Below are 26,603 nucleotides of genomic sequence, written 5' to 3' on the forward strand. Positions count from 1 at the left end.
CTGAGCGGTCATCATATTGTGGAAGCCATCATTTGATCTTGTCACTTTCTCCTGTTGAATATACACTTATGTTTCAGCGCAGGTACTACTATCTTCTGTTTTCCATCCACAGTTAGGAAATTAAGATCTCCCTCTTCCTCTATCATACAGTCTCATTCCTGTCATCAACACTTTCCTTTTAGGAACTAACCACAAGTGTTGCATCTGAACCATTTGTTAATGTAAATGGTGTGGTAGCTAACTTTAACCACAGTTTTGCAAGCCTGCTTCTAGCCACCAATTTTGTAAAACATGCAGTGGTCAAGAAAGGTGCAGCACATTCCTATTCACGTTTGCTCAGAAAACAAGTTCTGTCATGCTTCAAGGGACTTACTTCCAGGTAAGCATTTATCATATTATTTGTTATTGCTGTTGTGTGCCTCTAAGTCATTTTTTACTTATGGCGATCCTAACGCAAACCTACCATAGAGTTTTCTTTACCATTTCCATCATCAGAGCCTGAGAGAATGTGACTTTTCCAGGGTCATCCAATGGGTTTCCTGCCTGAGTGGAGATTTGAACCCTATTCTCCAGAGTCAATAGTCCAGTGCTCAAACCACTACACCTCGTTAGCTCTGTACTTTTAATTTAAAGTTTATTATCATCAAAAATCACAACTGTTTTACAAATAACACAGCTATGTTCAATAATATTCAATAACATACAATTCTGGATGAAAGTAAACAGCTAAAACGGGGGGGGGGGAATACCACACATATAGCCACTATAACATTTAAAAGAAAAAGCTCAATATAATAATTATTAACTTTTTAATAATTACTTTCCTAGAAGTAATAGCAGGTACACAAAATCTTGCCACTTTGTATGTAACCTGAAAACACAGCTCTGACATAATAATAATAATAATCATCATCATCATCATCATCATCATCATCATCAATCCATAGAAAATGTATCAGATCTCCCTGAATGCTTTTGGAGAACTGGGTTGCTAACATTCAAACACAAATCACGGTAAAATAGATTTGTAGGTATGGTATTCTTATTATAAGCTAAATATAATGTCATTTTAGCAAAATGAAGATTGAAGGGGGATTCCCCTTTTCCCCCAAGATTCTAAGTCAGAAGATATAAGCAAAATCTAGTAGTATAAAAAAGTATGTCTTTCTTTTATTATATTGACTTTGATTTGGATGACAGCAAGTCAATTGTTTAATATTTGCTATGTAGGGAGAAGAGTGGGTAGCTTGGAGTACTTAGTATTGTAACTGTATTTATGTTGCCAGCATGGTGTAGTAGTCTGAGTGTTGGACTATGACTTTGGAGATCAGGGTTTGATTCCCCACTTGAACATTAAAAAAAATAAAACCACTGGATGACCTTGGGCAAGTCACACTCTCTCAGCCTCAGAGGATGGCAATGACAAACCCCCTCTGAAAAAAACTTGCCAAGAAAAACCTATGATAGGGATACCATAAATCAATAATGATTTGAAGGCACCAGACAATAATGTATGTTGTATATTGTGTGTTTGTTTTGTTTTGTTTGCACTTATATTACCAAAAATTATTAACACCCCCCCCCAAAAAAAAAAAACCAAGCAAACTCAAATTGTGGTAAAAAGGACAGTGCAATAGTGGGTGATAGCCACAGTTCGATATATATAATCCAAGAAATTAAATCAGCAGGCAGGAACTGGAGGAATCTAAAGTTAGAAGTTTTGAAATGGGATGGTGGATAGGAAAAAACCATGAAGGTGAAGTCAGAAAGAGAACATGGTTTTCCAAATCTGCTCAGGTTCCTGGGTAGAAGCAGCGGCCCCTTGTGCACCACTGGGGCGAAGCATCTCCAGAGAAAGCCAGCCTCCTTGCATGAAATCCCTGGAAGTGCCCATAAAAGATGCTGATGACTCTGAAAGTCATGTGACTTAGCCAGACTGCCAATGCCAGAGCCTCTGACTCAGATTTCAGTCTCAGAGCATTGACTCCAGCCATGTGTATCCAAAGCCCCATGGAGAACTTTGCTGTTTTGGAGAGAAATGTTCAAGGCCTGCTGGCTGGTTTTTGAGCCAGAAAGGAAATGCAAAGCTTTGGGGGTTTTGTGGCTGGTTGAAGGGAGGACTGGGAATCTCTCGCAATCTGTCACTTAATGCTTTCATCCCTTCGGCATCACTTCTTCCAGACAGCTCTGAAAGAATGGGAGCAGGCGCATTAGCCATCTGTGTGAGTACAGGCTGTCTATGGCGATTTGTGCATGGAGGCTGAGAAGTGGCAGGCAGGAGGGATCTGGGTGGTCTGAATATTGGGCAGACTTGCCCAGCAGGCAGGGAAAACATCCAGTAACATGTGTGGCAAACTGGCATTTCTGTTTTGCCATAGAATGAACCACTTGTGTGATCTTCCAGTGTTAAGTTCCACTTAATTTCACTGGGTCAGATGATGCAATGGAGAGAGTGTGTGTGTGTGTGTGTTTAACCCACCCTGAAAGTCTGCTCTCTCTCTCTCTCTCTCTCTCTCTCTCTCTCTCTCACTCCCCCTAATGCTTTTCAAGTCCTTCCAAAACCATCCCAACAGAAACGCCATTTAGAAGATGCAATTTTCTGTTACTGATTTGTTAAAAAAAATACTGAAGATTTTTTTAGCTGTGCATTCCTCTACATTATACTGAAAATCCTACCATGTTAATAGAGTTTAGTCTCAAGCAACTGGGTATAGGATTGACACTGTAGTAATTTAAGGCTGCATGAGTGTTAGCCTCATTGAACTGAGTGAAATTTACCTCTGAACAAAAATGCACTGGATATTGCTCTGACATCTTCCTGTCCCTATCCCTTAAACCCTAACAGTATCATATGTTTGCAGTTCTGCTTCTTTGTGCTTTCCCAAAGTTGCTTCCACAGTGTTCTGTAGTTAGGCTATTTGCAATGCTTTACAGTTAAGGAGGGCTGTGTAAGTGGCTGACCCTTTCTGTATTCACGTGTGGGGAGGGGGACCAAATTTGTTTCTAAAAGCAGGATTTCCCCACGCACGCACACACACTTATTGGATTTTTTTTTCTTTACGTTCTTTTTCTGTTAGACTTTCTTAGTGACAATGGCTCCTGTAATCCTCAGTACGGCTGATCTCAAAAGGGGCTTATTACTCCTAAGCAGGTTTGTGCATGTTTGCTGCAGATATTGGTATGTTTAAAAGCAGCATTTTTAAAAAAAAAAAAATGCAACCACACATCCCTTACTTTAGTCCCTATGCAAGCTGGCTGAATTTTTAAATGAAAACTAGTTTGGGAAGGAAAGCCTGGTTTGAGTCTGTGCGTGCATAGCTGTGTGTGAAAAAGAAAGGACTCTTTATCCATACACTATATATTGGTTACAGTGTGCAGTTTCGCCCATACACATTTAAGAAAAAGCAAGATTTAACTTGCCCCCACCACAGTCTTGATGTTCAGAGTTGTTTTAGTTATATATTTTCACTATTTAAGCTGACAACTTCCAAAATGGGTGTGTTTATGCAGAAAAGACTTGTTCTTTCATTATAGAGACTTGATGCCTACTCATAGAATCATAGAATCGTAGAGTTGGAAGAGACCGCAAGGGCCATCCAGTCCAACCCCCTGCCATGCAGGAAATCATAATCAAAGCATCCCCGACAGATGGCCATCCAGCCTCTGTTTGAAGACCTCTAAGGAAGGAGACTCCACCGCACTTCGAGGGAGTTTGTTCCACTGTCGAACAGCCCTTATTGTCAGGAAGTTCCTCCTAATGTTGAGGTGGAATCTCTTTTCCTGCAGTTTGCATCCATTGTTCTGCGTTCTAGTCTCTGGAGCAGAAGAAAACAAGCTTGCTCCCTCCTCAACATGACATCCCTTCACAAATTTAAACAGGGCTATCATATCACCTCTTAACCTTCTCTTCTCCAGGCTAAACATCCCCAGCTCCCTAAATCGTTCCTCATAGGACATGGTTTCCAGACCCTTCACCATTTTAGTCGCCCTCCTTTGGACACGCTACAGTTTCTCAATGTCCTTTTTTAATTGTAGTGCCCAGAACTGGACACAGTATTCCAGGTGGGGCCTGACCAAAGCAGAATAGAGTGGCACTATTACTTCCCTTGATCTAGACACTATACTTCTATTGATGCAGCCTAAAATCGCATTGGCCTTGTTAGCTGCTGCATCGCACTGTTGACTCACGTTCAACTTATGGTCTACTTGGACTCCTAGATCCTTTTCTCATGTAGTCTTGTTCAGCCAGGTGTCCCCCATCCTATATCTTGCATTTCATTATACGGCCTTGAATTGGTGCAGTGCTACTGAAAGTAGTGGTCCATGGAGCACAAGCCATCGAGCACTGGTCCACAAGAAATTTCCAGTTGTAGTCAGTGGCCACAAATATGGTGCCAGTCCCTGACACATAGGGCAGAAATCCCTGCAAGTCTGACACATCAGATAGCTTAAGAGGCACTGATTTAGAGGACTGTACCACCTTTCCAGTACCATCCTCTGAATCTGATGCTACACCTTGTGTATTCTGTAATTCCCATGGGATACTACTTATCTCTCCCTTTCCACTGAGGAAGGTGCATGCTGAACAGTTCAGTGCTTTTTTTAAATACCTGTTTTAATAAGTGTTTTTAAATCAATTTCAGATCTCATAGTATTCTTCTAGGATCCAGGATCTATCTGAAAACAATGCTGATAGTTGCTTTTTTTCAACTATTATTTTTTAGGTTTTTAAATTTATTTACCCAGACACTACTGTATTCAGGTAATAGCTTCCTCTGCTGTTCTGAGATGACAGAACATAACGTAAATAACTTTTTAAAAAGTATGATCATGCAGTTCCTGTTCTTTCCAGCTCTTGCATCTTTCCCTTTGAGTCTTTTCAGCATGGTTTTGTGCATTTCTGTGCAGATGCTGATGTCACAGAGTTCAGTGGGACTTACTCCTAGGAAAGTGTTCAGAGCATTGCTCCCTTTATTCTTCAATGATGTTGAGCAAGAATTAGTGTTGCCTTGTTTTCAAAATAATAGTAAGGGACAGTTGATGTGCAGGACTAACAATCAAGTAGCAGCTATTCACAAGTTGTGTTCCATGTAAATACCAATTGAAATTATTTCAGTTAACTTAGCCATGTGATTCTCTGTAATATTAACATATTGTCCACACTGATACATAACAATGTATATATTTCTGTCTTTATGAAGGGTACCCACTCCAAAATTTGATATTTTTTGGTATCTTGCTCAGTCTAGCTAAAATGAAAAGCTTTTCAGCTCACAAATACAAGATATCCCATGCAATAAGGGACACATGGGGTCCCTATAAGGGACAAGTTTCTGATCCGCAAGGGATATTCCTTTTAATAAGGGACACCTGGTAACCTTACCAGAAAGGGACATTCTGCTCAGTCTTCCTTGGTTCTGTCCCATAATTGGAATGCTTTTAGAATAGTTCTTCAGTTCCCCCCACTTTCTTCAGAACAGAGATGTCTGCATCATTGAGGATTACACTGTAACATTTATCATAGGCTGAGTCGACACTATAGGAATAATCCAGGTTGACACCACTTTAACTGCCATGGCTCAATGCTATGGAATTTAGCAAAAATTAGTTTGTTGTGACCCCAGAGATCTCTGATAGAGAAGGTACACTGTTTAAATGACACACACATCTTAAGAGGCCAGAAGCTGCACCAAAGCTGCACTCTAGTCCTTAGGACTGGACCGTGGCTTTGGCGCAGCTTCCAGCCTCTTAGGATGCATGCAGCATTTAAACAGCATGCCTCGAAAGTGACCCAAAGCAGCTTTATTTTGGCCTGTCTGTTCAGGCCCTAGATGTCTCCCAAAACTATAGTTCCCAGAATTCCATATCAATTAAAGTGGTGTCAACTTGGATTATTTCTGTAGTGCAGGCATAGTCATAGTGGTTTATAGCAGATCCATGTAAAGTATGGCCCATCAAGGAGAATGAAGACTTCCAGCTACTGTGGTCCAGCAGGTCTCAGTAAAGCTCTCCCTGCACCCAGGTTGCCAGGGACTGTGGAATTAAGCTTATTAAGTACCTTTCTGGTCTCACTGGGCTGCTTTCAACTTGGTGGCTCATATATTGTCTGTACTTGGTTTAGAATTTTTGAAAAACCTCCAGAAATGAATGCAGTGAGTAGTTCATGTATGCTAAGAAAAATCAGAGTTAGGTAATGCCTTTATTTGGACCATACAAAATATTACACAAGAGTGCAAGCTTTGGGATTCTCCACAATTCTTCATCAGGCTAAATAGTCCTAAATAAATAAATAGTATAGAAAGAAACAAAAACTTAATTTAAAATGTTCAGAACACCGTGCTTCTATAGTTACAAGAAGAAAGATAATTACCTAGAGTACTATACTACTGGTGTGTGATTTGCCCAAGGTCACCCAGTGGGTTTATATGGCAGAGCTGGGATTTCAACCCTGGTCTCCAGATTCCTAGTCCAATACTGAAACCACTACACTATAGATAATGAGACAGTAAGATGAAACTATATATAGTACAGTGAGTCGTTGGTATCCACTAGGGGTTTGGCTCCTGGACCCCCCTTGGATACCAAAATCTGTGGATGTTCAAATCCCATTAAATATAATGGCTTAGTAAAATTGTGTCCTTTATATAAAATAACGAAATCAAGGTTTGGTTTTGGGAATTTATATAAATTTTTTAATATTGTCAAGCCATGGATGCTTGAATCTCTGGATAAAAAATGCATGGATACAGAGGACTAATTGCAATAAACTCTTTGTTGTGGTACAGTGTTGTTGTTATGCCCTTTCAAGTGGGCTTTAACTTACGGCGACCCTACCATAGATGTATGAAAACAGCTTGTAGACTAGTGGCACGCTGCTGCAGTGCCAAGCAATGCTTACTCGAGTTTTTATTTTTATCTGTATTTCTGCTTAAGCTGATGTTTCAGTGCAGGTGGTTCCCATTCATAGACTGTATTTTTATTTCCACTCCACCCACAGTTGCTCTGGTGATGCAACTTGTGGACTTAGAAGTTATCCACTCCGGTTGCTCAGCTACCCATTGAGAAGCTCCTCCTGTTGCATTTCCTATTTTTCCTTTTTCTTTGTGCATGGGCGTATGCATGTTTTTGTCCCAGATCTTTTCTGAGACATCCTGCCCTGTGGGAGCTTTGCTGTGCATTTGAGCAGTTCTGTGTCTCCTAGAGCCATGCAGCCCCCTGTAGTCACACTGACCGATTGCTCTCTCTTCCTCTGCTCTTTCAAGCAAAGTAAATCAGCGGTGAGGCTGAAAGAAGACATGAAAAAGATTGCAGGTGCACCCATGAAAGGGCAAAGGGGCGTCTCTTGTAGGAAAGTGTTCGGGGTGAGCCTTCAGGAGCTTCAGCATCAGGGATTGAGCACAAATGGCATTCCAGATGTCGTGAGGGATATTGTTGAATACCTGACTCAGCACGGTAAGCTCCTGTCTGATTGCCTCTTTTTAAAAAAAAAAAGATGAAAGAAAGGTATAACAGTAAAAGGTATGTCTGTTCTATCTGCATATATGCATTGTTTTGAGAGTTTGGGGAAGTTGTGTTTTTTGGGGGACAACAGTTACCAGAGTCTTCCAACCAGTGTGGTCTGTATCCATGCTGGCTAGGGGATTTGAGGAGCATTAGTGGAAGGAAGTGATTTTATCAAAGTCTGAATTTTTTAATCTCCGTAATGATCATGGTTACAGAGAGGGAGTGGGGAGAAAACACTGGGAATTTGAAATTTTCTGATGCTGACAATTTCATGAAATTGTGTTCAGTCTGCCTCTGAAGCTGAGAGAGTGTGACTTGCCCAAAGTCACCCAGTTGGTTGACATGGCCAAGCTGAGATTTGAACCCTAGTCTCCAGAGTCGTAGCCCAATGCTCAAACCGCTACATCTTTGTCCAGGGACTATTCAAGTAGGTTAAATTGGCAGTGCAGATGTGTGCATATTTATTTTACTTTTGCATGCTACCTCTCTTTTTTTCATGGAACCCCAGACCTGTTTGTCTTCAGCAAGGTAGCTGTATCATTTGGCCTCACCCAAATATTTATATTAAGTATTTGAGCAGTGGAAGGAAAAGACTCCAGAGTAGTTCCCTTCCCACAAGACTCCCAGACCTGGCTGGACATTTTCTAGTGGTGATCCAGCATGATGTGGTGGTTTAAGCATTAGACCTTTGATGTTAGAGACCAGGAGTTGGATTCCCAGTTCAGCCATGGAGACCCACTGCGTGACCTTGAGCAAGTCACACTCTCTCAACCTCAGAAAATGGCAATGACAAACTCCCTCTGAATAAATTTGCCAAGAAAATCCCAGGATAGGTTCGCCTTAAGGTTATCATAAGTTGGAAATGACTTGAAGGCGACACAACAACAAAAAGCTAAGTAGCTGACCAATGAGACCCAAATTCATGTCCTGACTCATGGACTCAATATGTGATTATGGGCAAGTTGTCTTTGTCATCTGAGTTTTGTCCACATTTGTAAATCATCTTTGCATGGATGAGATCTGGGTGTTGGTAAATTGAACTAAGAATGTCATTATGACATTTCAGACTGAAAACTCCCATACTTTACAAAAATTCCTTGTACTGTATAAAGCCAGCACTGCAGGCAAAAGGATATGCTAAAACCTTTCTCCATCTTTCAAATAGTTTCTTTACTTGCAACAAGCCATTTCAATTTGGTCTTATGCTCAGAATTTGGAGCTCTGACATCTTGCAGAACTGGTTGCAGTTAGAATAATCCTGGACTAGGCATACCAGTGATCTGACTCCAAATAAGTATTTCTACCTTGCAGCAAGGAGATCAAGGTGGCAAACACCTCCCTCTCACCTCTTGTATTCTGCTGCAACCCCATGAAGGGTGCATCTGGGCTGCAGAAATAGTCCAGTTTGACACCACTTTAACTGCCATGGTTGAATGCTATGGGATTTGGGGAACTGTAGTTTTCTGTCAGAGAGCTCTGATGCCATCACAAACTACAATTCCCAGAATTCCATAACATACAGCCATGGCAGTTAAAGTGGTGTCAAACTGGATTATTTCTGCATAAAGAATTGACTCTAGCTGCACCACCCAATTTTCTAGTAAATGACTAGTTCACAGTTGAGAAGTGCAGGCTCCTGTTTACAGAATGCATTTTCTTTAAAACAGCTTCTTGTTCCCTGTGGGATTTGAAGAAGATAATAAAGCAACAAGCTGAACTTTTTTTGGTTAAACAGAAGTAACTCTTTGTGAAGACATGTTGCATTTTATGTAAGATGCTCTGTGTCCTGCTCTCCTACTGGTCCCTCATGCTCTTTTGAAAAGGGCCTTTTGTCTGATATGTAATAAGTGTTTAAAACTTTAAAAAGTTGCTTTTTTAGCCTACAGCTACCAGAATCCTTCAGCCAGCGTGACCAGTTGTCATCCAACAACGACAATGATGACGATGATGATTACACTCTCTCAGTCCTAATCCAGGAAAAAGACAGGATAGAAAATATCATCATCATCATCATCATCATCATCACAGCTGGCCCTCCATATCCACAGATTTTTTTATCCATTGTTTCAAGCATCCATCAATGATAAATATTCCAAAAACATATAAATTCCAAAAACAAAACCTGGATTTTGCCATTTGATATAAGGGACACAATTTAACTATGCAATATATTTAATGGGACTTGAGCATCCATGGATCTTAGTTTCCACGGGGAGTCTTGGAACCAAACCCCAGTGGATACCAAGAGTCCACTGTATTATTATTATTTTCTATCCCGTCTTTTTCTTAGATTAGGACTTAAAGTGGCTTACAATGATTAAAAAACATTGTTGACAATCTACAAAATATGAAAAGTAAAAACATAATGAAACAATCAGAAAAAAAACCAAAACCAGGTCAAAACATAAAATCATTAAGATGCACACCAATACACAACAATTAGCAATATGCAGCACATTGTGTAAGATGGGCCTTATACTGTATCATCACTTATCAAATGCCTGTCAAAATAGAAAAGTTGTTGCTTTTCTGAAAAAAGAAAGTAGGGAGGGTGCTAGTCTATTTTCTCTGGGAAGTGAATTCCAGAGTTTGATGTCAACCACTGAGGAGGTCCTTTCTCATGTTCCCACAGATGTACCTGTGATGGTCGTGGGACAGAGAGATCTCAAAACATGAGCAAGTTCATTAGTGATAATGCGGTTCATCGCGACTTTTCAGAGCTCTGTCTAATGGCAAATGTGTTGGATGGTTGATGTATTTGTCACTGTATCTTCAGGACATGTCCTACATTTCAACCTTTTGCCCAGCATGTCCTCTATTTTGAGCATGACTAAGAAGCATGAATTTACATTTATATGAGCATTTTTAGGTTTTATTTGATAGCAGCCTATATTTTTCTTGAATGTTCTACATTTTACGATGCCCTGTCCTCCTCGTCGCCCTGTGTGGCTTTTAGGGTTTTTAAAAATATCCAGACGGGGTTTCTGATGTCCCAAACTATTTTCTGGCCATGCCTGCCACCCATTTCAACATTTTATCCCCACCCTCAAGTGAGATTCTTTTTTAATTCTGAGACATAACTGAACAAAAAAGTATCCTTCACACCTTTCTCTTTTCATTTTTTAAAAAAAGTTATAGTGCATCAATTTATCAACAAAATGGCAATTTCGCACTTATAGCACTAAGTATTGTGTAGTAAATTTTGTAGTGGCTTTTTTTTTCTTTTTTTTGGAAAGGAGGGAAATTGCCTTCAGACCATAGGGCCCCTTAGCAAAATATGCCCTGATTGTTGTTTTCAAAAAACCTTTGAAGCACCCTAATACAAGTCCAAGAAATAGCTACAAACAGGTCCCCCCACCCCCACGAATGGAATTAGTAGAGCTGGAGTAACAACTGAAAAGACTCTGCAAAACTCAAGGACCTGTACCACAAGAAGTCACACTACTTCAGTCCATTGGACTATGACTCTGGAGGCCACAGTTCGAATCCCTGCTCAGCCATGGAACCCCCCTGGGTGGCCTTGAGCAAGTCACACTCTCTCAGCCTCAGAGGATGGCTATGGCAAACCTTTGCCCAGAAAACCCCATCATAGGGTTCCATAAGTTAGAAATGATTCAAAGGCACACAACAACAAACTATGGACTCTTTCACTCAGAGAAAAGTGACAGGAGCATACTGGGATGCTCCCGTCACTATCGCACAATTGCTTGAAGATTATCAGATGATGTCATGCGACGTTGCATTATCCTGTGAATAAAGAGTGAATAAAGAATAAAGTCCTGTGGAAGCATGTCTACTACTCAGCTTTTGATTTAAACAGAACCTACTATCTACAGTGTCTCCTCATGGCCAGCAGGTGTCAGAATAGGATTTCTGTGCATATATGGAGGTATTTTGTCTCAAGACTTAGAGGATCTTTCCATGCAATCTATTTCTCTTGAACTGCAGCATATTCTGTATTTTTTTTTTGCTTATATTATATCACTTCTTATAATAGCTTTGCCAGGCAGGCTAGTATGACTATTTCTATATGGCCGATATGCTTAGAGATTAAGGGGGAAATGACTTGCCTATGACCACCTAGTGGTTTTGTGAAAGAGGTGACATTTGAACCCAGGACTTGTATCTTAACACTATGTACACTCAGCCCTTCTTATACACGGTTTGAAAATGTTAAAAAAAGTATAAATTTCAAATAGCAAACCTTGATTTTCCATTTTTTAATAAGGGACACCATTTTGCTATGTCATTATATTGAATGGGACTTGAGCATCCATGGGTTTTGTTATCCACGGGGGATCTTGGAACCAAACCCCAGCATATAACAAGGGTCCACTGTATTACACTCTTCTCTCTCCACTGTATAGTGCTGTCAGTACCATCTTTAGTCACAAGGGATCCACACAAGTCCCAAACAGGACTTTTTGACAACAATATTTTATTTCTAGAGGATATATACCTATACAAGTGGGAGCTACATGACTCCATTTTATTTAGTTGGTGCCTTTTCAATATGCTATCAAAGGTAATTTTCCAGTGACCACTTCCAGTTTCTTATGTTCACAGTGCTACCAATAGAGATAAAGTCATGAGGTTGTGGTCCTGTTTAGAACATGGACCAGTGGCAACTGTACTGAGCTCTTTTGAGATGTCTTCTAAACAGCTCAGAAGTCTGTGGATGGACTGAAATGGCTATGGCGCTCTAGATGAAAAAACAGCTTAGACACAATATTAAATAATAGGAAAGTCTGGGATAATTTAGATTTAGAGGGTTTGTTCTTAATGCTAGGAGTGCTTTTAATGAGAAATAATGGAGAGAGCATGAGGCCATTGGGTGGTCTTTTAAAGGGGTGGAATTGAGGAGAAGATGTTAGGTTATATATATTGTAATGTTTTATACATTTTATTATGGTGTATGTTTTAGTGTAAAAGGTATGTATATATGTAGTTGTTTCTTTTTCTTTTCTCTTTCTCTAATTGTTGTTTTCCTTTGTTTTGTTTTTGCTATTTGTAGTGTGAATGTTTTTTGTTAACATTTTAAGTTTTTGATAAGCAGTAAAATTCTTTTATCAGAAAAAGTATATTTTAGAGTGCAACTCCCAGAATCCCAAACCACTGGCCATGTTGGGTAGGGAATTCTGGGATTAGCAATCCAGAAGTAGCATTGAAAAATGGGGCAGCAGGGAGAGATCAGAACTGTGAACCACTTTAGCTCTGGAAACAGTTTTAACAATTGGTATATGTGTTTGTATTTATAAAATGTGTAAGCCACCATTCCTCCACAAGTGATACCAGGCCAGGCCTCATGTCTGCCTCTGTTTCTTTGTGTTGGGAAAAGCTGTACCTGTAGGGTTTTTGGCCCAATAGCTTTTGTCAAATGCTGTCTTACTAGGGAAAATTATGGCATTGTGTTGATGTCAACAGGACGTTTTACTCTTTTTGCTTATTATTAATCCCCACCATATACAAAATCCATTGTACTGTATACCATCCAGAGAACTCTGTTCATTGTGTATTCTAAAGGCTCCATCAGTTTATTTATAAATCAGTTAGTCAATTACTCAAATTAATCATTTCCCCCACAAAAGGACTATGAGTTAAGAACTGGAAACTGAGAGGTGCACTGTATATGCAGCTGAATGAGGTGACACAAATCCTAAGGTGTAGTACAGTTGAATGGATTATTTCAGATTACTTTACTATTTCAGACTACTGTTATATGGCTTTTCCATGGTAAGCATCAGGACAAAACAAAACAAGTAAATATTGCATACTAGAAGAAAACATCTAGTTCGTTCCCTCTTATGCTAATTTGCCAATTGCAGTTTTTGTCCTATAAGAGAGCAATAAAAACATTTTTCTTCCTTTTCCGCATGGTTTTTAGTTAGGATTGCCAGAATATGGCTGTCCCAGGCTTCTAGATTTCAGGGCCAAAAGAACTGAGACCTAGGGACAATCCCTTGTGATGTTGCAGGGAAAAAGCTATGGTGATGTTACAAAGCACAAGACATTAAGCATCAACCACAGTTACATAGAGTACACAAGGGTAATTACAAAGGAAATACTGTATATACATATATTTTTCAAGATTGTGCTTTTACCCTGAAATTCCTCCCCCTTGGCTGGTGAACCATAGAAGAGTGGTCAGGCATAGAGATTTGAGAACCCTGTTCAGTGGCTCAGTCCATGTTCTCACCATAGATCTTTACTACTTCATTCTACCTTATTCTGCTGCATATGTTTCTTTCCTGGTTGATGCTTGACTAGGACAAAGCCTTGTTTAATTGTTTATTGCTCTTTCTGGAAATTGTTGTATGCCCATTCTATTTATACTGTATTATATATGTTTTTTACTTCTGATTTTATGGTGTATATGCTATAAACCAATTAGTGATTTTTATTTTATTAAGTCAGTGGGGAGGACCAGATGGTTTGGGATAATAGATCCCACAGTCCTTTTCCATTGGAAATGGTAGCTGAAGCATCTGGGAGTTGAAGTTCAAAATATCTGTTTTAAGTCATATGCAGCTTGACTATCCCTTCTCTGAAATCTGAAAATACTCCATCATCTACATGGGTGGCTGAGATAGTCTCACCTTTGCTTTCTGATGGCCTACAAACTTTGTTTCATGCACAAAATTATTACAGAACGCTCTTCCTTTACATGGGGATCCATTCCAGACCCCCTCGCCCCCGCATAAGGAAAAATGCCTATGCTTGAGCCCCATTAGAAGTAATAAGGCTCGTAGTCGCAGCGCACACCCCATTTCTCCTTCCAGGATGCAAGAGAAGTTTATGGCTATAATGTGGGTGCGCTGTACAAATATTAATTATAAAATTATATTCAGGCTATGTACATAAGGTTCATACAGGTATGATTAGACTTGGATCCCATCTTCAAGATATCTCATTATGTATATTCAAATATCCCAAAATCCCAAACACTTTTAGTCCCAAGCATTTTGGAAAAGGGAGGCTCAGCCTGTAGACTTGGCTTCAGTTTCAGAGTCTGGCTCACCGTTTTAGAAGGAAAAAATTGACTAAGGGGGTGGCTATATTTAGCATTTGCTATTCGTTGTTCTCTTGGCCGTGTATTTTTAATGTAATGGGGGAGCTGCTTATTTTGATTCCTTTCTAATATGTTTCAAATATGTTATTACAGGTCTGAAACAGGAAGGACTTTTCAGGGTGAATGGCAGTCTGAAAACAGTGGAACAACTGCGAGTGAAGTACGAGAGTGGAGAAGAGGTAGACCTGGTTGCAGACGGCGACATCAGCTCAGCTGCCAGTTTGCTGAAATTATTTCTAAGGGAACTGCCAGATCGTGTGATCACCTCTGCAGCACATCCAAAATTCATGCAGCTGTATCAAGGTGACAGTTTTTCATCAATCCTACACATAGCGCTGAAAGCCGGTGTGGTGTTATGATATAAATACTGGGCTAAGATTTCAACAGATCAGGGTTCAAATCCCTCAGCCATGGGTCTCCCATTGGATAACCTTGAGAAACTCTCAGACATAGAGGAAGAATATGTCAATGATAAACCCCTTTTGAACAAGCAATGCCAATCAAACCCTGTAATAGGGTCACCTTAGGTTCTCCATAAGTCAGAAATGACTTAAAGGCACACAACAATGCATAGATCAAAGATACATCCTATACATCTTCCTTGGTTGATCCTCTAAACACACATACATCATTAGAGTTTTTAATCATTACCCTTAACACAGCAATTGCATTTTCAGTTTGGGAAGCCTTAAACAAAAGTCTTGACACTTTGCACATTAAATAATCCATATGCCCAATCACAGAAATGCAAATTCTGTCCTCAAAAGTAAAGTGTGAGTGCATGCCAGGACTGGTCTTACTGTTGGGCAGAGTAAGGTAGCAGCCTGGGGTGTCAGATGCTATGGAGGTGAGGTCCCCTCAAGCTCCATAAACTACACTGTCCAATATGCCTCATAGCAATAGCAAGTGCATTTCCATAAGTGGTTTACAATGTGTAAGTCAATTGCCCCCAGCAAGCTGGGTACTCATTTTACCAACCTACAAAAATATGGAAGGCTGTGTGTTGCATGTAGAAGATTCAGTTCCTTCATATCATCAGCTAGGGCTGGAAAAAATCCTTTTTGAAACCAGAGAGAGCCACTTCCAGTCAGTATGAACAATACTAATCAAAATGTACAGACGGAGTATAAGTTAGCTTCTTGAGTTCCTAGTGTCAGGGGAGGACATAGTCCAGTGTGTTGCCTGCAGAAGGCTCCAGGCTCAGTCCTTCCAGGTATGGTATTACCCCCAAAAAAGATGGGGGGTTGTGGGTTACAACAAGAAGAAAAAGAAGAATTATGCAGATGAGTGGCTTGTTTTGCTCTGACAGAGTAGTTAGTTCACTCTAATATAGTTGTCCTGGGCTGTGCTAGCTCAGATTGTATAGGAAGGTTTACATAATTGAGTGTTCCTATGTATGTAAATAAAATACCTCTGCAAAGAAAACTAAATATTAAGCCAGAGCCTTTTCTGGCTTTCTTCTAGGTATGTCAGTTTTCTGTCTATATAAAATTATTTTGCATGGCGGAGCATTCAGTTGTGTAATTGAAGATGGTAGAGTTCATTCACAAGCTTATCCTCTCTCTGTCTACCACATACCACTCCTTAGGGTCTGTCTGTCTATCTAATCTTTCTTTCTTCCTTCCTTCCTTCCTTCGTTGTATTACGGCAGGTTTAAGATACAAATGCAAATTTGATAATGTTGAGTGCTTGCTAGTTCCTGTTACCATAGAGCTTAGCAGTAAAAATGTCCTACCAGTCTGCTATTTTATGGTGAGTTTCTTTCTTTTTTCAAGGCTATTTGTCCCTAGCTTTCAAATTTGTGTTTTTGATAAGATCAAGGTTAACTGCAAAGATGAAGAATGGTCTACTTGTTTGGGGCCATAAAGGTGCCAGTTATGTATCACTCAGCAAAACACACAAAGCACTGTTTTGGAAATAAAAGGAGCAATAACAGTAAGGGACGTGTGTTCCTGGACTGTTTAAAGATAAAACCAATAGTGATTTCAGGAAGTGGATTAAAGGGCCAGACAGTGACTCTCTTACACAGTGGAATTGGTGATTTTAAAGGTATTATAGCAGCTGTAGACATTATGACAATACTATCCCAAACCCTCTTTGCTATATGTTTGTCACTAACATCTAAAGAGGAAGGATGTGCTAATGGTTTTGTTACCCTGGGCTTGTATAAATTAGTGCACATACTTCTTGGATAGAGGGGTGATTCTTGCACAGCATGTACCTGTAACCTTGTAAAAGCTTTAAATACCTCCTCTGTTCCAGATGTTGTTGAACTGCAGCTCCCAGCAGTCTTAGCCAACAAAGTCAGTGGGGACAAATGCCATCTGATGTTACATGTGGTCATATTTGAGTGGCCTGAATCACCTACGTGTACTTTGCAGTTCAGTTGCTAGTCTAGAGTGTTCTTTTCTTTAGCTCAGTCAATCACTAACAGAGATCTTCATTTCTCCTTAAAGCTTTTTAAGTACCAGTGATAAAATGGTGAGATATTATCAAGTGCATGTCCATCCAAAGCAAAGCAGCATCTCAGCAAGGTTATTGTCTATATGATGATATCTTGGCTTGTTAAATCAACTTTCATGACCTTGGCACCTTAAGGTATGCTAGACTTACAGTTTCCAACCTCCCCAGCCATGCTGTCTGGGAATACTGGCCTGCATCCTGTTAGTTAGTGCTATCTAAAGTTGACCCATTGATTCAGTTGTTGAGCCAGCCTATAAATAAATCCAATTAATTCTGTGGATCAGTGCTGGTCAAGATTAACAGTAAGATTTAGGCAACTGAGAGATGCAGTCCAACACACCTGCAGGCTTTCCACTTTGGGAAGACTGTATTAAATTAAAGGGATCTTGGGCAGAAAGATCTGTCTGCTTTGCCAACATGTTGTCAATTTAGGTAGACAGTGTTGAGCTAGATGGATCTCTGGCCTAACTCCCTGTGATGCCATCTTGTGTGTATATAAATCAATATGCTGTCTACTTCTCACTTAACAAACTACCAGAATAGTTGATAGCTTGATCTTTGTAGCATGTGTGTGTTGATGTTTCTGGCCTAGCCAGAAGAAAGTAGTACACCTATGACTAACCTATGGATGCATAGTGAGCATGTATCTATAGTGAAATTCATACTGAGAATATCCTGGATTATGCTAATAGCTGCCATCGCTCCACTGATGAACATTATTAGTAACTGCAAAGACTTTGTACTTAAGTAAATGATAAAATAAATGGTAAGATCCAATTTCTTTCATAAGAGAAGCATGCTTTTCAGCAACCACTTGCTCAGGAAATATATTGGAGAGCTAATTGCCTCTCACCATCTCCTGCTGACACTTGAGCTCATTTGGTACTTTTCCGTTTTAAGAAAAGTCCCTTTTATCCCTTGGATAACCAGCAAGATTTTAATCTCCTTTAGGATAGAATTATGCTGTAGTCAAGAGAACTATAATAAAAAATTTGAGTCATTTGTTTGGGATCAGAAAAGTCTCAGAAAAATCTGGCTTCCTCTTTTCTTTAAATGTTAGATACTATGAAAATTCTGAACAGTACAGAAATACTCAACCAAACTCCAGCTCAAATATTACCAGTTCATATTTCCCAACCATGTACTAGAATCTCAAGAACATACTGTGAGCTCATGGATTCCCTCCCCCATCTTTTGCAGTTTTTTCTCCTTTGCTTTCTGTTTGTTTTCTATCCAAAATTTTTCATCACATTGGATTTGGCAACCTATAGTTAGCTTCTAACCCCAAGCCACAGTGTGAACCTATTGTTTGAAAATAGGTTTGCAAACCATATTGAGGGCCAAGGTGCTAACCACAGTTTGTCATTTCAGATGTCACAGCAAACAGTCATTAGAGAAAACCAGAAGTAGACCAGAGAACCATAAGCCTGTGGTGTGTTTCCAAACTTCTTGCTACTTACTAAGTAAGAGCTCAACAGCATAGGGCCCTGCAAACATCTGAAATTGCTTTATGCTGCGTCAGATGTTTGACCCATCTAGCTAAGTGGCAACTACCCAGATTGGCCACAGCTTTCCAAAGGCTAAAGCAGATTAGCTCTTCCATCTGTGATCCTATTAGCTGGGGATACCAAGATGTGAACATGGGAACTTCAGCATACAAAATCAGTGCTCTTTACTAAATTATAGGCCTCCTCCAGACTACCTTTCCATCCACTCACCATTCTTCAGCCCCCATATGACCACACACTGTGATGCCAACATTTTGTGCAGAAAGGGAGAAAGGAGATTTTTGCTAGATCTCCATGCTTTGAATGTAGGAGGTCCCAAGTTTGATCTATGGCCTCTCCAGCCTTAATTAACTACCAGCAGGGTGGTATGAAAGACCTGCTCTGAGAACCTGAAGAGTTGGTACCAGTCAAAGAAGATAGTACTAGACTGAGTTTGCAAAAGGCAATTTCTCATATACCATTGAAAGGCCCTGATTGGTTGTGTCTGTGTCCCACATGCTAGATATTAATCCTAGAGATGGAGCTAAGAGAAATATAAATCAAGAACAATTATGTTTTTAGAGTGAATGCATACACATATCCTCTAATACTCCCAACTAATCTTCTGTATATTCTACTTTTTCAACTGCATTTAAAATATCCCAGTTTCTTCCTCCTCTTTGCATTTTCCCTCTTAGTCCTCAGTTTACTTTCATTGGTGCAAAGTGTAGAAGTATTTTGTAGAATCTTCCTCTTGTAGACTTAGGCAAAAGCAAACTGCTGCAGCTTCTCCAAGCTTTGGGGTTCTTCCTCATCAGTATCTTTTGCCATCTTGGTCACACTCTGATGGTGCTTGGCCACATAAGTTCTGGCTTTCATCTTTGAAATATTGGAGGGTATGCATATGATTATTTATCAGTTTAGGACCATGTATAAATAAATGAATATGTATTTGTAACTATTTGATAAGCTTGATCCTATCACATGGGAATTGTCCCACATATCAACTAAGAGATGTAACTGATGGTGGCATCTGCCTGCCCATAAAAAGCTTGTTTCAGGAGATTATCACACCTGCAAAGTCATAGTCCAGTGCTCAAAGTGCTATACCACACTGGCTCTCTTATTGCTGCTGCTTGTTTGCTTGCCCACTCCCTGTGTGCTAAATGTGAACTGCTGTCCAGAAAGAGAAACAGTGACTTTCTTCTCTTTTATTTATTTTATTACAGTACTTATATTCCGCCCTTCAGCCCTAAAACCTATCAGAGTGTCTTACAATTATTATTTTTAATTAGACAGTTCCCTGCCCTCAACCTTACAATCTAAAAAGACACGACACCAAAGGAGAAGGGAAGGGGATCAGGTCCAGCAGTTTTTCTCTCCCTCTGAGGCCTGAACCAAGGCAGATGGACTGGAGGGAGGGCTCTATTTCTTAGTTCAGGCCAGGCCTGATGGGGCTTTACTCTTTACTCTTGTTGTTGTGTGTCTCCAAGTTGTTTCTGACTTACAGCAACCCTAAGGGGTTTTCTTGGCAAGATTTGTTCAGAGGAGATTTGCCATTGCCTTCTCCTGAGTCTGAGACCATGTGGCTTGCCCAAGGTCACCCCGGGGCTTCATAGCTGAGCAGGGAATCAAACCCTGGTTTCCAGAGTCATAGCCCAACACTCAAACCACTACACCATACTGGTTTTCTTCCCAATAGAGAAAATAAATAGGCAGCGAAAGTATGGAAGAGAAGAAGCATGGCATGGGAGCACCAATGGTCAATGGTAGGCCTCTTGTTGGGATGTAAGTCTTAGTATTTGCCTGAGGTCACTGAACTCTGGTCCTGACTCTGGTCCTAAGCAAGATGTATGTGAGAAGAATGATTCCCTGAGCTTGGAAGGGTTACTGGTTTGAGACAACAACTCCCAGTAGTAACGTCACGGGGTGGGGGTGCGGGGTGACACCCCAGAAGGGGGAGGTAATACCCAAGAGGGGGATAACACCAGGTTGACTCCCCACCCTCCACCGGTGCTGCTCCGCCCCGTGTGGGACACAGGGCCTCTAGGGGCCGTGCCCTGTCTCCCCAGCCCCATGCGGGCCCTGTGTGGGGCTACCTGGAGACTCTAGGGGCCAAGATATTATGACTATGAAACTCTTATTTTCAGAATCAGTTCATATGACCAAATTAGTATGATAGAAAAAAGATGAGACAGTTTAAGGGGATCTGTACTTGAGATGGTTGCATGGGCCTCATTCACACTGCACAATTATAGTGATACTATTCCATTTTAACTGCAAAGTTCCCATCCTAAGGAAACGTAGGAGTTGTAGTTTAGGGAGGGGTATTTAGAATTCTCCACTGGCGCACCCTAGTGTCTCACCAAACTAGACACCACAGTATTTTGCAGGATGGAACCAGAGAAGTAAAAGTGGAATAATAGTGATTTTGGGCCTGAACAGACAGGCCAAAATAAAGCTGCTTCGGGCCACTTTGGAAGTGTATTTTTTAAATGACACATGCGTCCTAAGAGACTGAAGCATAGCTTTGGCACAGCTTCTGGCCTCTTAAGATTCGTGTGTCATTTAAACAGCATACCTCCAAAGTAACCCGAAGCAGCTTTATTTTGGCCTGTCAGATCAGGTCCATAATTGTGTGGTATGAATCAGCATCTATTTCTTTCAGACCCAGATTTATCCACCCCTTCCTAACCCAGAATATTCACATTACACCCAAAACACCTGAGGCTGGTTGAAATGCACACCTGATGGCTGAACATGAGTCTTCTGGGCAAAAGTTCATTCCCTGGCACTTCTAGTAGATGGATCAAGTAGAAAGTGGCATGAAAGATCTTTCCCTGAAATCATGGGGAATGAATGCAGTTGGGATAGATCAACCTTCCCTGAGATCCAGATATGTTAGACAAATGTGGAGGGAGTTTTAGTTCAGCATATCTGAAGGACAGCAGATTAGGAGAGCCTAGGTGACCAATTCAGTGTTTGGGTCCATCTTTGTTATAACATTCCTCTGCCTTTGTTTTTCCTCCTTCTCTACAGACACCAAACAGTATGGTCTGAGTGCAAACACTTTAAGAGAACTCTTGAGGCAGCTGCCTGAAGCCCACTATCAACTGTTAAAGTACCTTTGCCACTTCCTCAGGAGAGTCACTGAGCATCACTCAGAGAATAAGATGAACATTTCCAACCTTGCCACAGTTTTTGGACCAAATTGCTTTTAGTAAGTTCCTTGCTTGAGAGAAATTCCCAGTTTGATGCAGAAAGTAGGCTAGGATGTAGAGTTAGGTGCTTTTCTGTGAACCATGGAAAGCTAAAAGATATTTTTCTATATGCACACACACACACACACACACAGAGAGAGAGAGAGAGAGAGAGAGAAGTCCTGCAATTTTATTAGTATATAACCATAATGTTTTGGGTCTGGACACAGCGAATTAAAGTAAGAAGATTCTTTGCAATAGTTTATTGAATAGCCTGGAGTAAGATTTATTTGTTTAGAGAATGTTTTTTTCTCCTTATCACTAGGTCTCTGCCACATTACACGTTACACAATAACAACATTTTGATACCACTTTAACAACCATGGCCTGGGATTTGTGATTTAGGAAGGCATTAGAGCCCTTTGGCAGAGAGTTCTAAGTGCCTCACAAAACTATAAATCCCAGGATTCCATAGGATGCAGCCATTACAGTTAAAGTGATGTCAGAGTACTATAACTGTGCAGTATGAAAGAGACATTGGTTTTCAGTCTGCTCTTTCATCTATAAGCTTTTCCCATCTGCACACACCCACTTGATTTCTGTATACTTGACTGTACTGTGCTTGAGGTCTACCAGATAAATATGTGAGCTGATTCCAATGAAGAGCACCATATACAGTATGTGAGGTGATCTGAATGGCCTCTCTGGTGATTTCCCATTCTCATATGCAAGTCACTGTTGGCTAATGCTGAGATTTAATGTGCCCCTTTTACATTACCCTCTGAATCCCCCACAGATTGCAAACTTCCCTAACTGTTGTGGAATTTGTGGGTTTGTCAGGGAATGAAGCTTGTGAATCTTACTAAGTGGGAAATTACATGGCCATGGACAGCTTAAAAGGAAGCATGAGAATTAATCATGGAAAGCTAAAAGTGTTGTCATGTCATCTTTATAGAAGCCATCAACTTGACTTCGTCTGTCAACTCATACAAGTCTTTAGTACAAATACACTAAACAACTTGCTAATACAAAAAGTTGTAATGAATTCACTGATATTCACTGAGATGGTAAAATCCTGATTTTGTGGTATATCATACTAAGCAGATGATGAAACAGTGTGTTGGGTCTGTCTCTTCATGCTTAGCCTTTCAGTCCCCTCAATTTTGCCAGACCTTGGAAAAGTTATTTTTTTTTTACTACCACATCCAAAATTCCCTGGACACAATTTACAGTTTAAAACTTGATTGCCAGGTGGGGAGGACTGTCCTAACCAGTGTATACTCTTAAATACTCTTAATGCTCTCTGCCCTTGAAGTTCAAATCTTTTTAAAACCAGCTTGATGATACTATAAGTAGGATCTTCTTATGTGGGCAAGTAGCAGCCATCTTAGTTGTTAGTCCAGTCATCTAACGTGAGGAAAGTTGAGTTGTTTGCCAGAGTTGTTCACTCATCAAGAATGCCATAACAGCCAAGGGCAGAAAGGTGAACAAGACATGTTCCTTTATAACACACCCAGTTCCTTGTCGCAGGCTCTGTTGTGCTGGATAAACAGTTAAGGGTAGAGAAGAATACAGTACAGTACTGCAAAAGCAAATCACCATATTGTAGCTGTTGCTAGGAAATTTTAGGCATGGTGCTTTGTTGAATGTTATGTTTATAATACAAAGTTGATATTGGTTGATAAGCTGCAATGATTTATAAACTAGCTGTTTCAATAAAGTTCTACTCCTGCTGAGGTTATGCAGTAGGTGACATGCTTAAAATGCCAGCAATATTTACCTTTCCCTGTTTCTAATTTCAGTTAAACAATACGTCATCTTATTCTGAGCACCAGCCACTTAAAATGCAATATTTATATTATTGGCATTTTCTTATAAAAAAAATACCAGGTATTATAATATCTCTTTCCCCTTCTTGACTCTTTTTCTTCCTTGACCTTTTTCTCATGCTGAAATTGGTTTAATAATCTTGGCTTACTATTTGTTCTGTAGGACAAGAATGTTTTTTCATCGAGGTTGTTTTGCAAGTTGAACTGTCCAATTCAGTTTGGTGCTTTTTGCTTGGTTCTTTTGACTTGCTTGTTTGTGGTGTTGTGGAATCTCAAAAGCCTTGACCAGTGAGCAGAAAGAAAGGAATTTTTTGAAGAACTTTATTTATATTATACATAAACAGTGGTGCTGATAAGCACGCTTGTGTTTAGATATTTCCTGGCGCTGGCTATACAGTATATGTGTTTGTCTTAGACAGAGGGGCAGGGTATAAATAAAGTTTTATTTTATTATTATTTTATATCATTCTAGTGTGAAACAAAGGTCAGTTGGACAGGACAACCTGAAGTGAGGAGGATTCAACTTCTGAGTAATATTTGTGCTTTGGGGTTTTGATGGAATGTGTTGTATCGCAAGCCAAATCTAGAACCCATAGCTCAGTGATAGCAGACAATTTTTGCATGGAGTTTGGAAGTAATGAGTATCAGTTAAGTAAATCCTAGAAATGCCAAGAAAACCCCCGTGATAAATTCACCTTAAGAGTCATCATAAGCTGTAAACAACTTGAAGGCGCACAACAACACCAACAAACATTGCTCTTCCTGGGCAAAATGATGTTGTATTTCAGAAGTAACACAACATGCAGGAATGAATTCATTTTATTTGTTGTAACAGGTCAAACTTGTGGTTATTTTTCAAACATTACTTTTAAAAGGCATTTTGAGGCTTTTTTGTGTGTGTTTTGATAGGAATTTTTTACCTTTTATACCTGTTACATATCAATCTTAGGGGCTTTTTGACGAATGAAAAAGTAACATGAAGTGGGGTGACTACAATGAGTACAAGTGTCGTTGCACATATCTCTACTTCTAACAATGTTTTCCAGACTTGGGATCACCTTCAAATCCAACTAGTGTTGCCAAGTTTTCAAAATAGCAATGAGGGACAATAGAAATTCATGACCAGCAGGATTGACAATCAGGAAGCCGCTATCGACAAGTTTGTGTTCTATTTATGGTAGATACAAAAGAAAGCGTTGATTTTAGTTAACCTAGCCATATATTGCTCTGTAAAAGTAACATACAGTACTATCCACATTCATAAATGGCTGTTGTTGTGTGTCCACAAGTCATTTCCAATTTATGGCGACCCTATCATGAGGGTTTCTTGGCATGTTTCTTCAGAGAGGGATTGTCATTGCCATGCTCTGAGGCTGAAAGACTGTGACACAGCCGAACAGGGATTCGAAACCTGGTCTCCAGAGTGCTAGTCCAATGCTCAGACTACCACGTGACACTGGATCTCATTCATAAATTACCGATTGTATACATTTCTTCTCTTTACAAAGGGTGTATACTAAAAAATACAAGATACATGAGTATCCTCTTCAGTCTATATATGGTGAAGGGAAAAACTTTCCAACCCTCAAATAAGGAACATTCATTATAATAAGGGATAATTTCCAGTCTTATAAGGGACAGGCTCTCCAACTCTCTTCTAATGACATCCCTTATAAGGACACCTGGAAACCCTAAAGCCTACAAAACAGGACTAATTTATCTTTTTCCCCTTAAAGTTGAATCACTTCCTTTCTTGTAGATTCTTTGAAGGCCTTCTTATTTCAGTGTCCACTGACCTCAGACCGTAAAAGAATAGTCTATGGCTGGAATCCTGTTGGATAGTCCCAACTAGAGTAGTCCTATTCAGTCATTTGTTGAAAGGTGAGTTAACACATGGGAACATCACACTGATTGATTAGGTCTAACCTAGTCAGGGCTAATAACAGGATATAGACTTATCTGTGTTATTTCTTCCATGGGGATCTTAGATCTAATCTGCACTGCAGAAATAATGCAGTTTGACACCACTTTAACTGCAATGGCTCAGTACTAGGGAATCCAGGATTTGTAGTTTGTTGTGGCACCAGAGATCTCTGACAGAGAAGTCTAAATATCTTACATAACTGCAAATTCAGAATTCCATAACACTGAGAAGTAGCAGTTGAAGTGGTATCAAACTGCATTATTTCTGCAGTGCAGGTTAGACCTTAGCTGTAGAAATTATGAAGAACCATTCGTACAGCATCATAGGGAATGAAACTGCCTCAATCCGCTGCCTACATAGAAGATAAGAAGTTCAGAATTGTACATACTCTAGATAGAATTTTTTACTAGAGAGTAAAAAAGTAGAACGTTTCTACCCAAATTTACAAGGTTAACTTTGCTTACCAGGTCAGCATTTTGTACTTGAGTGCTGACATTTTGTAAAACAGTTTACTTAATGCTTTGCTGGAACTGGAAGTATGTTCAGTATTGTTGAGATAAAAACAGTCTGGTGAAAGCTTTACCTTAATCTGCGGTGTCCTAGTCCTTCTGTCTCTCTTTCTCGCCTGAGCAGAAGCCAAAGTATGTTAAACAATATTTTTTTTAATAAAAAAGTCTGCTTACAGTTAACCTGTTTAACTGTAGGAAAGTCAATAGTGTGGTGGAAAACATAGAGGATATTTTTAAAGGTTACAATATCCCTAGTTCTATTGTATGTTCTGTTACCCATAGTGATTTTAATGAAATAATTAATTGTATCATTGTTTTACTGTCATTTTTATTGTATTTTCTAGTTTTTAACATTGTTATACATTGGGATTTTTTAAAGAAATGGTAGTTATTCTGATTTTATTGTGTTTTCAAGCTTTTAACATGGGCCCGATACAAACGGCCCAAAAGGGGCGGGTCTCTGCCACCCCTTTCCAGGCCAGATTGGGGCCAGGGCAGCCCTAATCCGGTGTTTTTCCAGACCACGGAGAAGCAGCAAAATGCCGCTTCCCCATAGCCTGGAAAAGGGGTATCCTTGGAGCTGCATGCCCCTGAACATCCCCAACAGGCGCAGCCATGG

General features: G+C 40.0%; 1 protein-coding gene across 1 annotated transcript in view; it reads left to right on the plus strand.

The window, feature by feature from the left end:
* The first annotated feature begins 2,009 nt into the window (after positions 1 to 2,009).
* The window catches only part of FAM13A (family with sequence similarity 13 member A), a 181,100-nt gene continuing 156,506 nt past the window's right edge, over positions 2,010 to 26,603 (plus strand). Inside the window, exons 1-4 of the mRNA XM_042467129.1 lie at positions 2,010 to 2,222; positions 7,263 to 7,452; positions 14,666 to 14,875; positions 21,562 to 21,742. Coding sequence (XP_042323063.1) covers positions 2,196 to 2,222; positions 7,263 to 7,452; positions 14,666 to 14,875; positions 21,562 to 21,742 — 608 coding nt within the window. The 5' untranslated portion in view covers positions 2,010 to 2,195. The remainder of the gene's footprint in view (positions 2,223 to 7,262; positions 7,453 to 14,665; positions 14,876 to 21,561; positions 21,743 to 26,603) is intronic.

Source organism: Sceloporus undulatus, chromosome 5 (assembly GCF_019175285.1).
Source record: "Sceloporus undulatus isolate JIND9_A2432 ecotype Alabama chromosome 5, SceUnd_v1.1, whole genome shotgun sequence".
Taxonomy (NCBI): Eukaryota; Metazoa; Chordata; class Lepidosauria; order Squamata; family Phrynosomatidae; genus Sceloporus; species Sceloporus undulatus.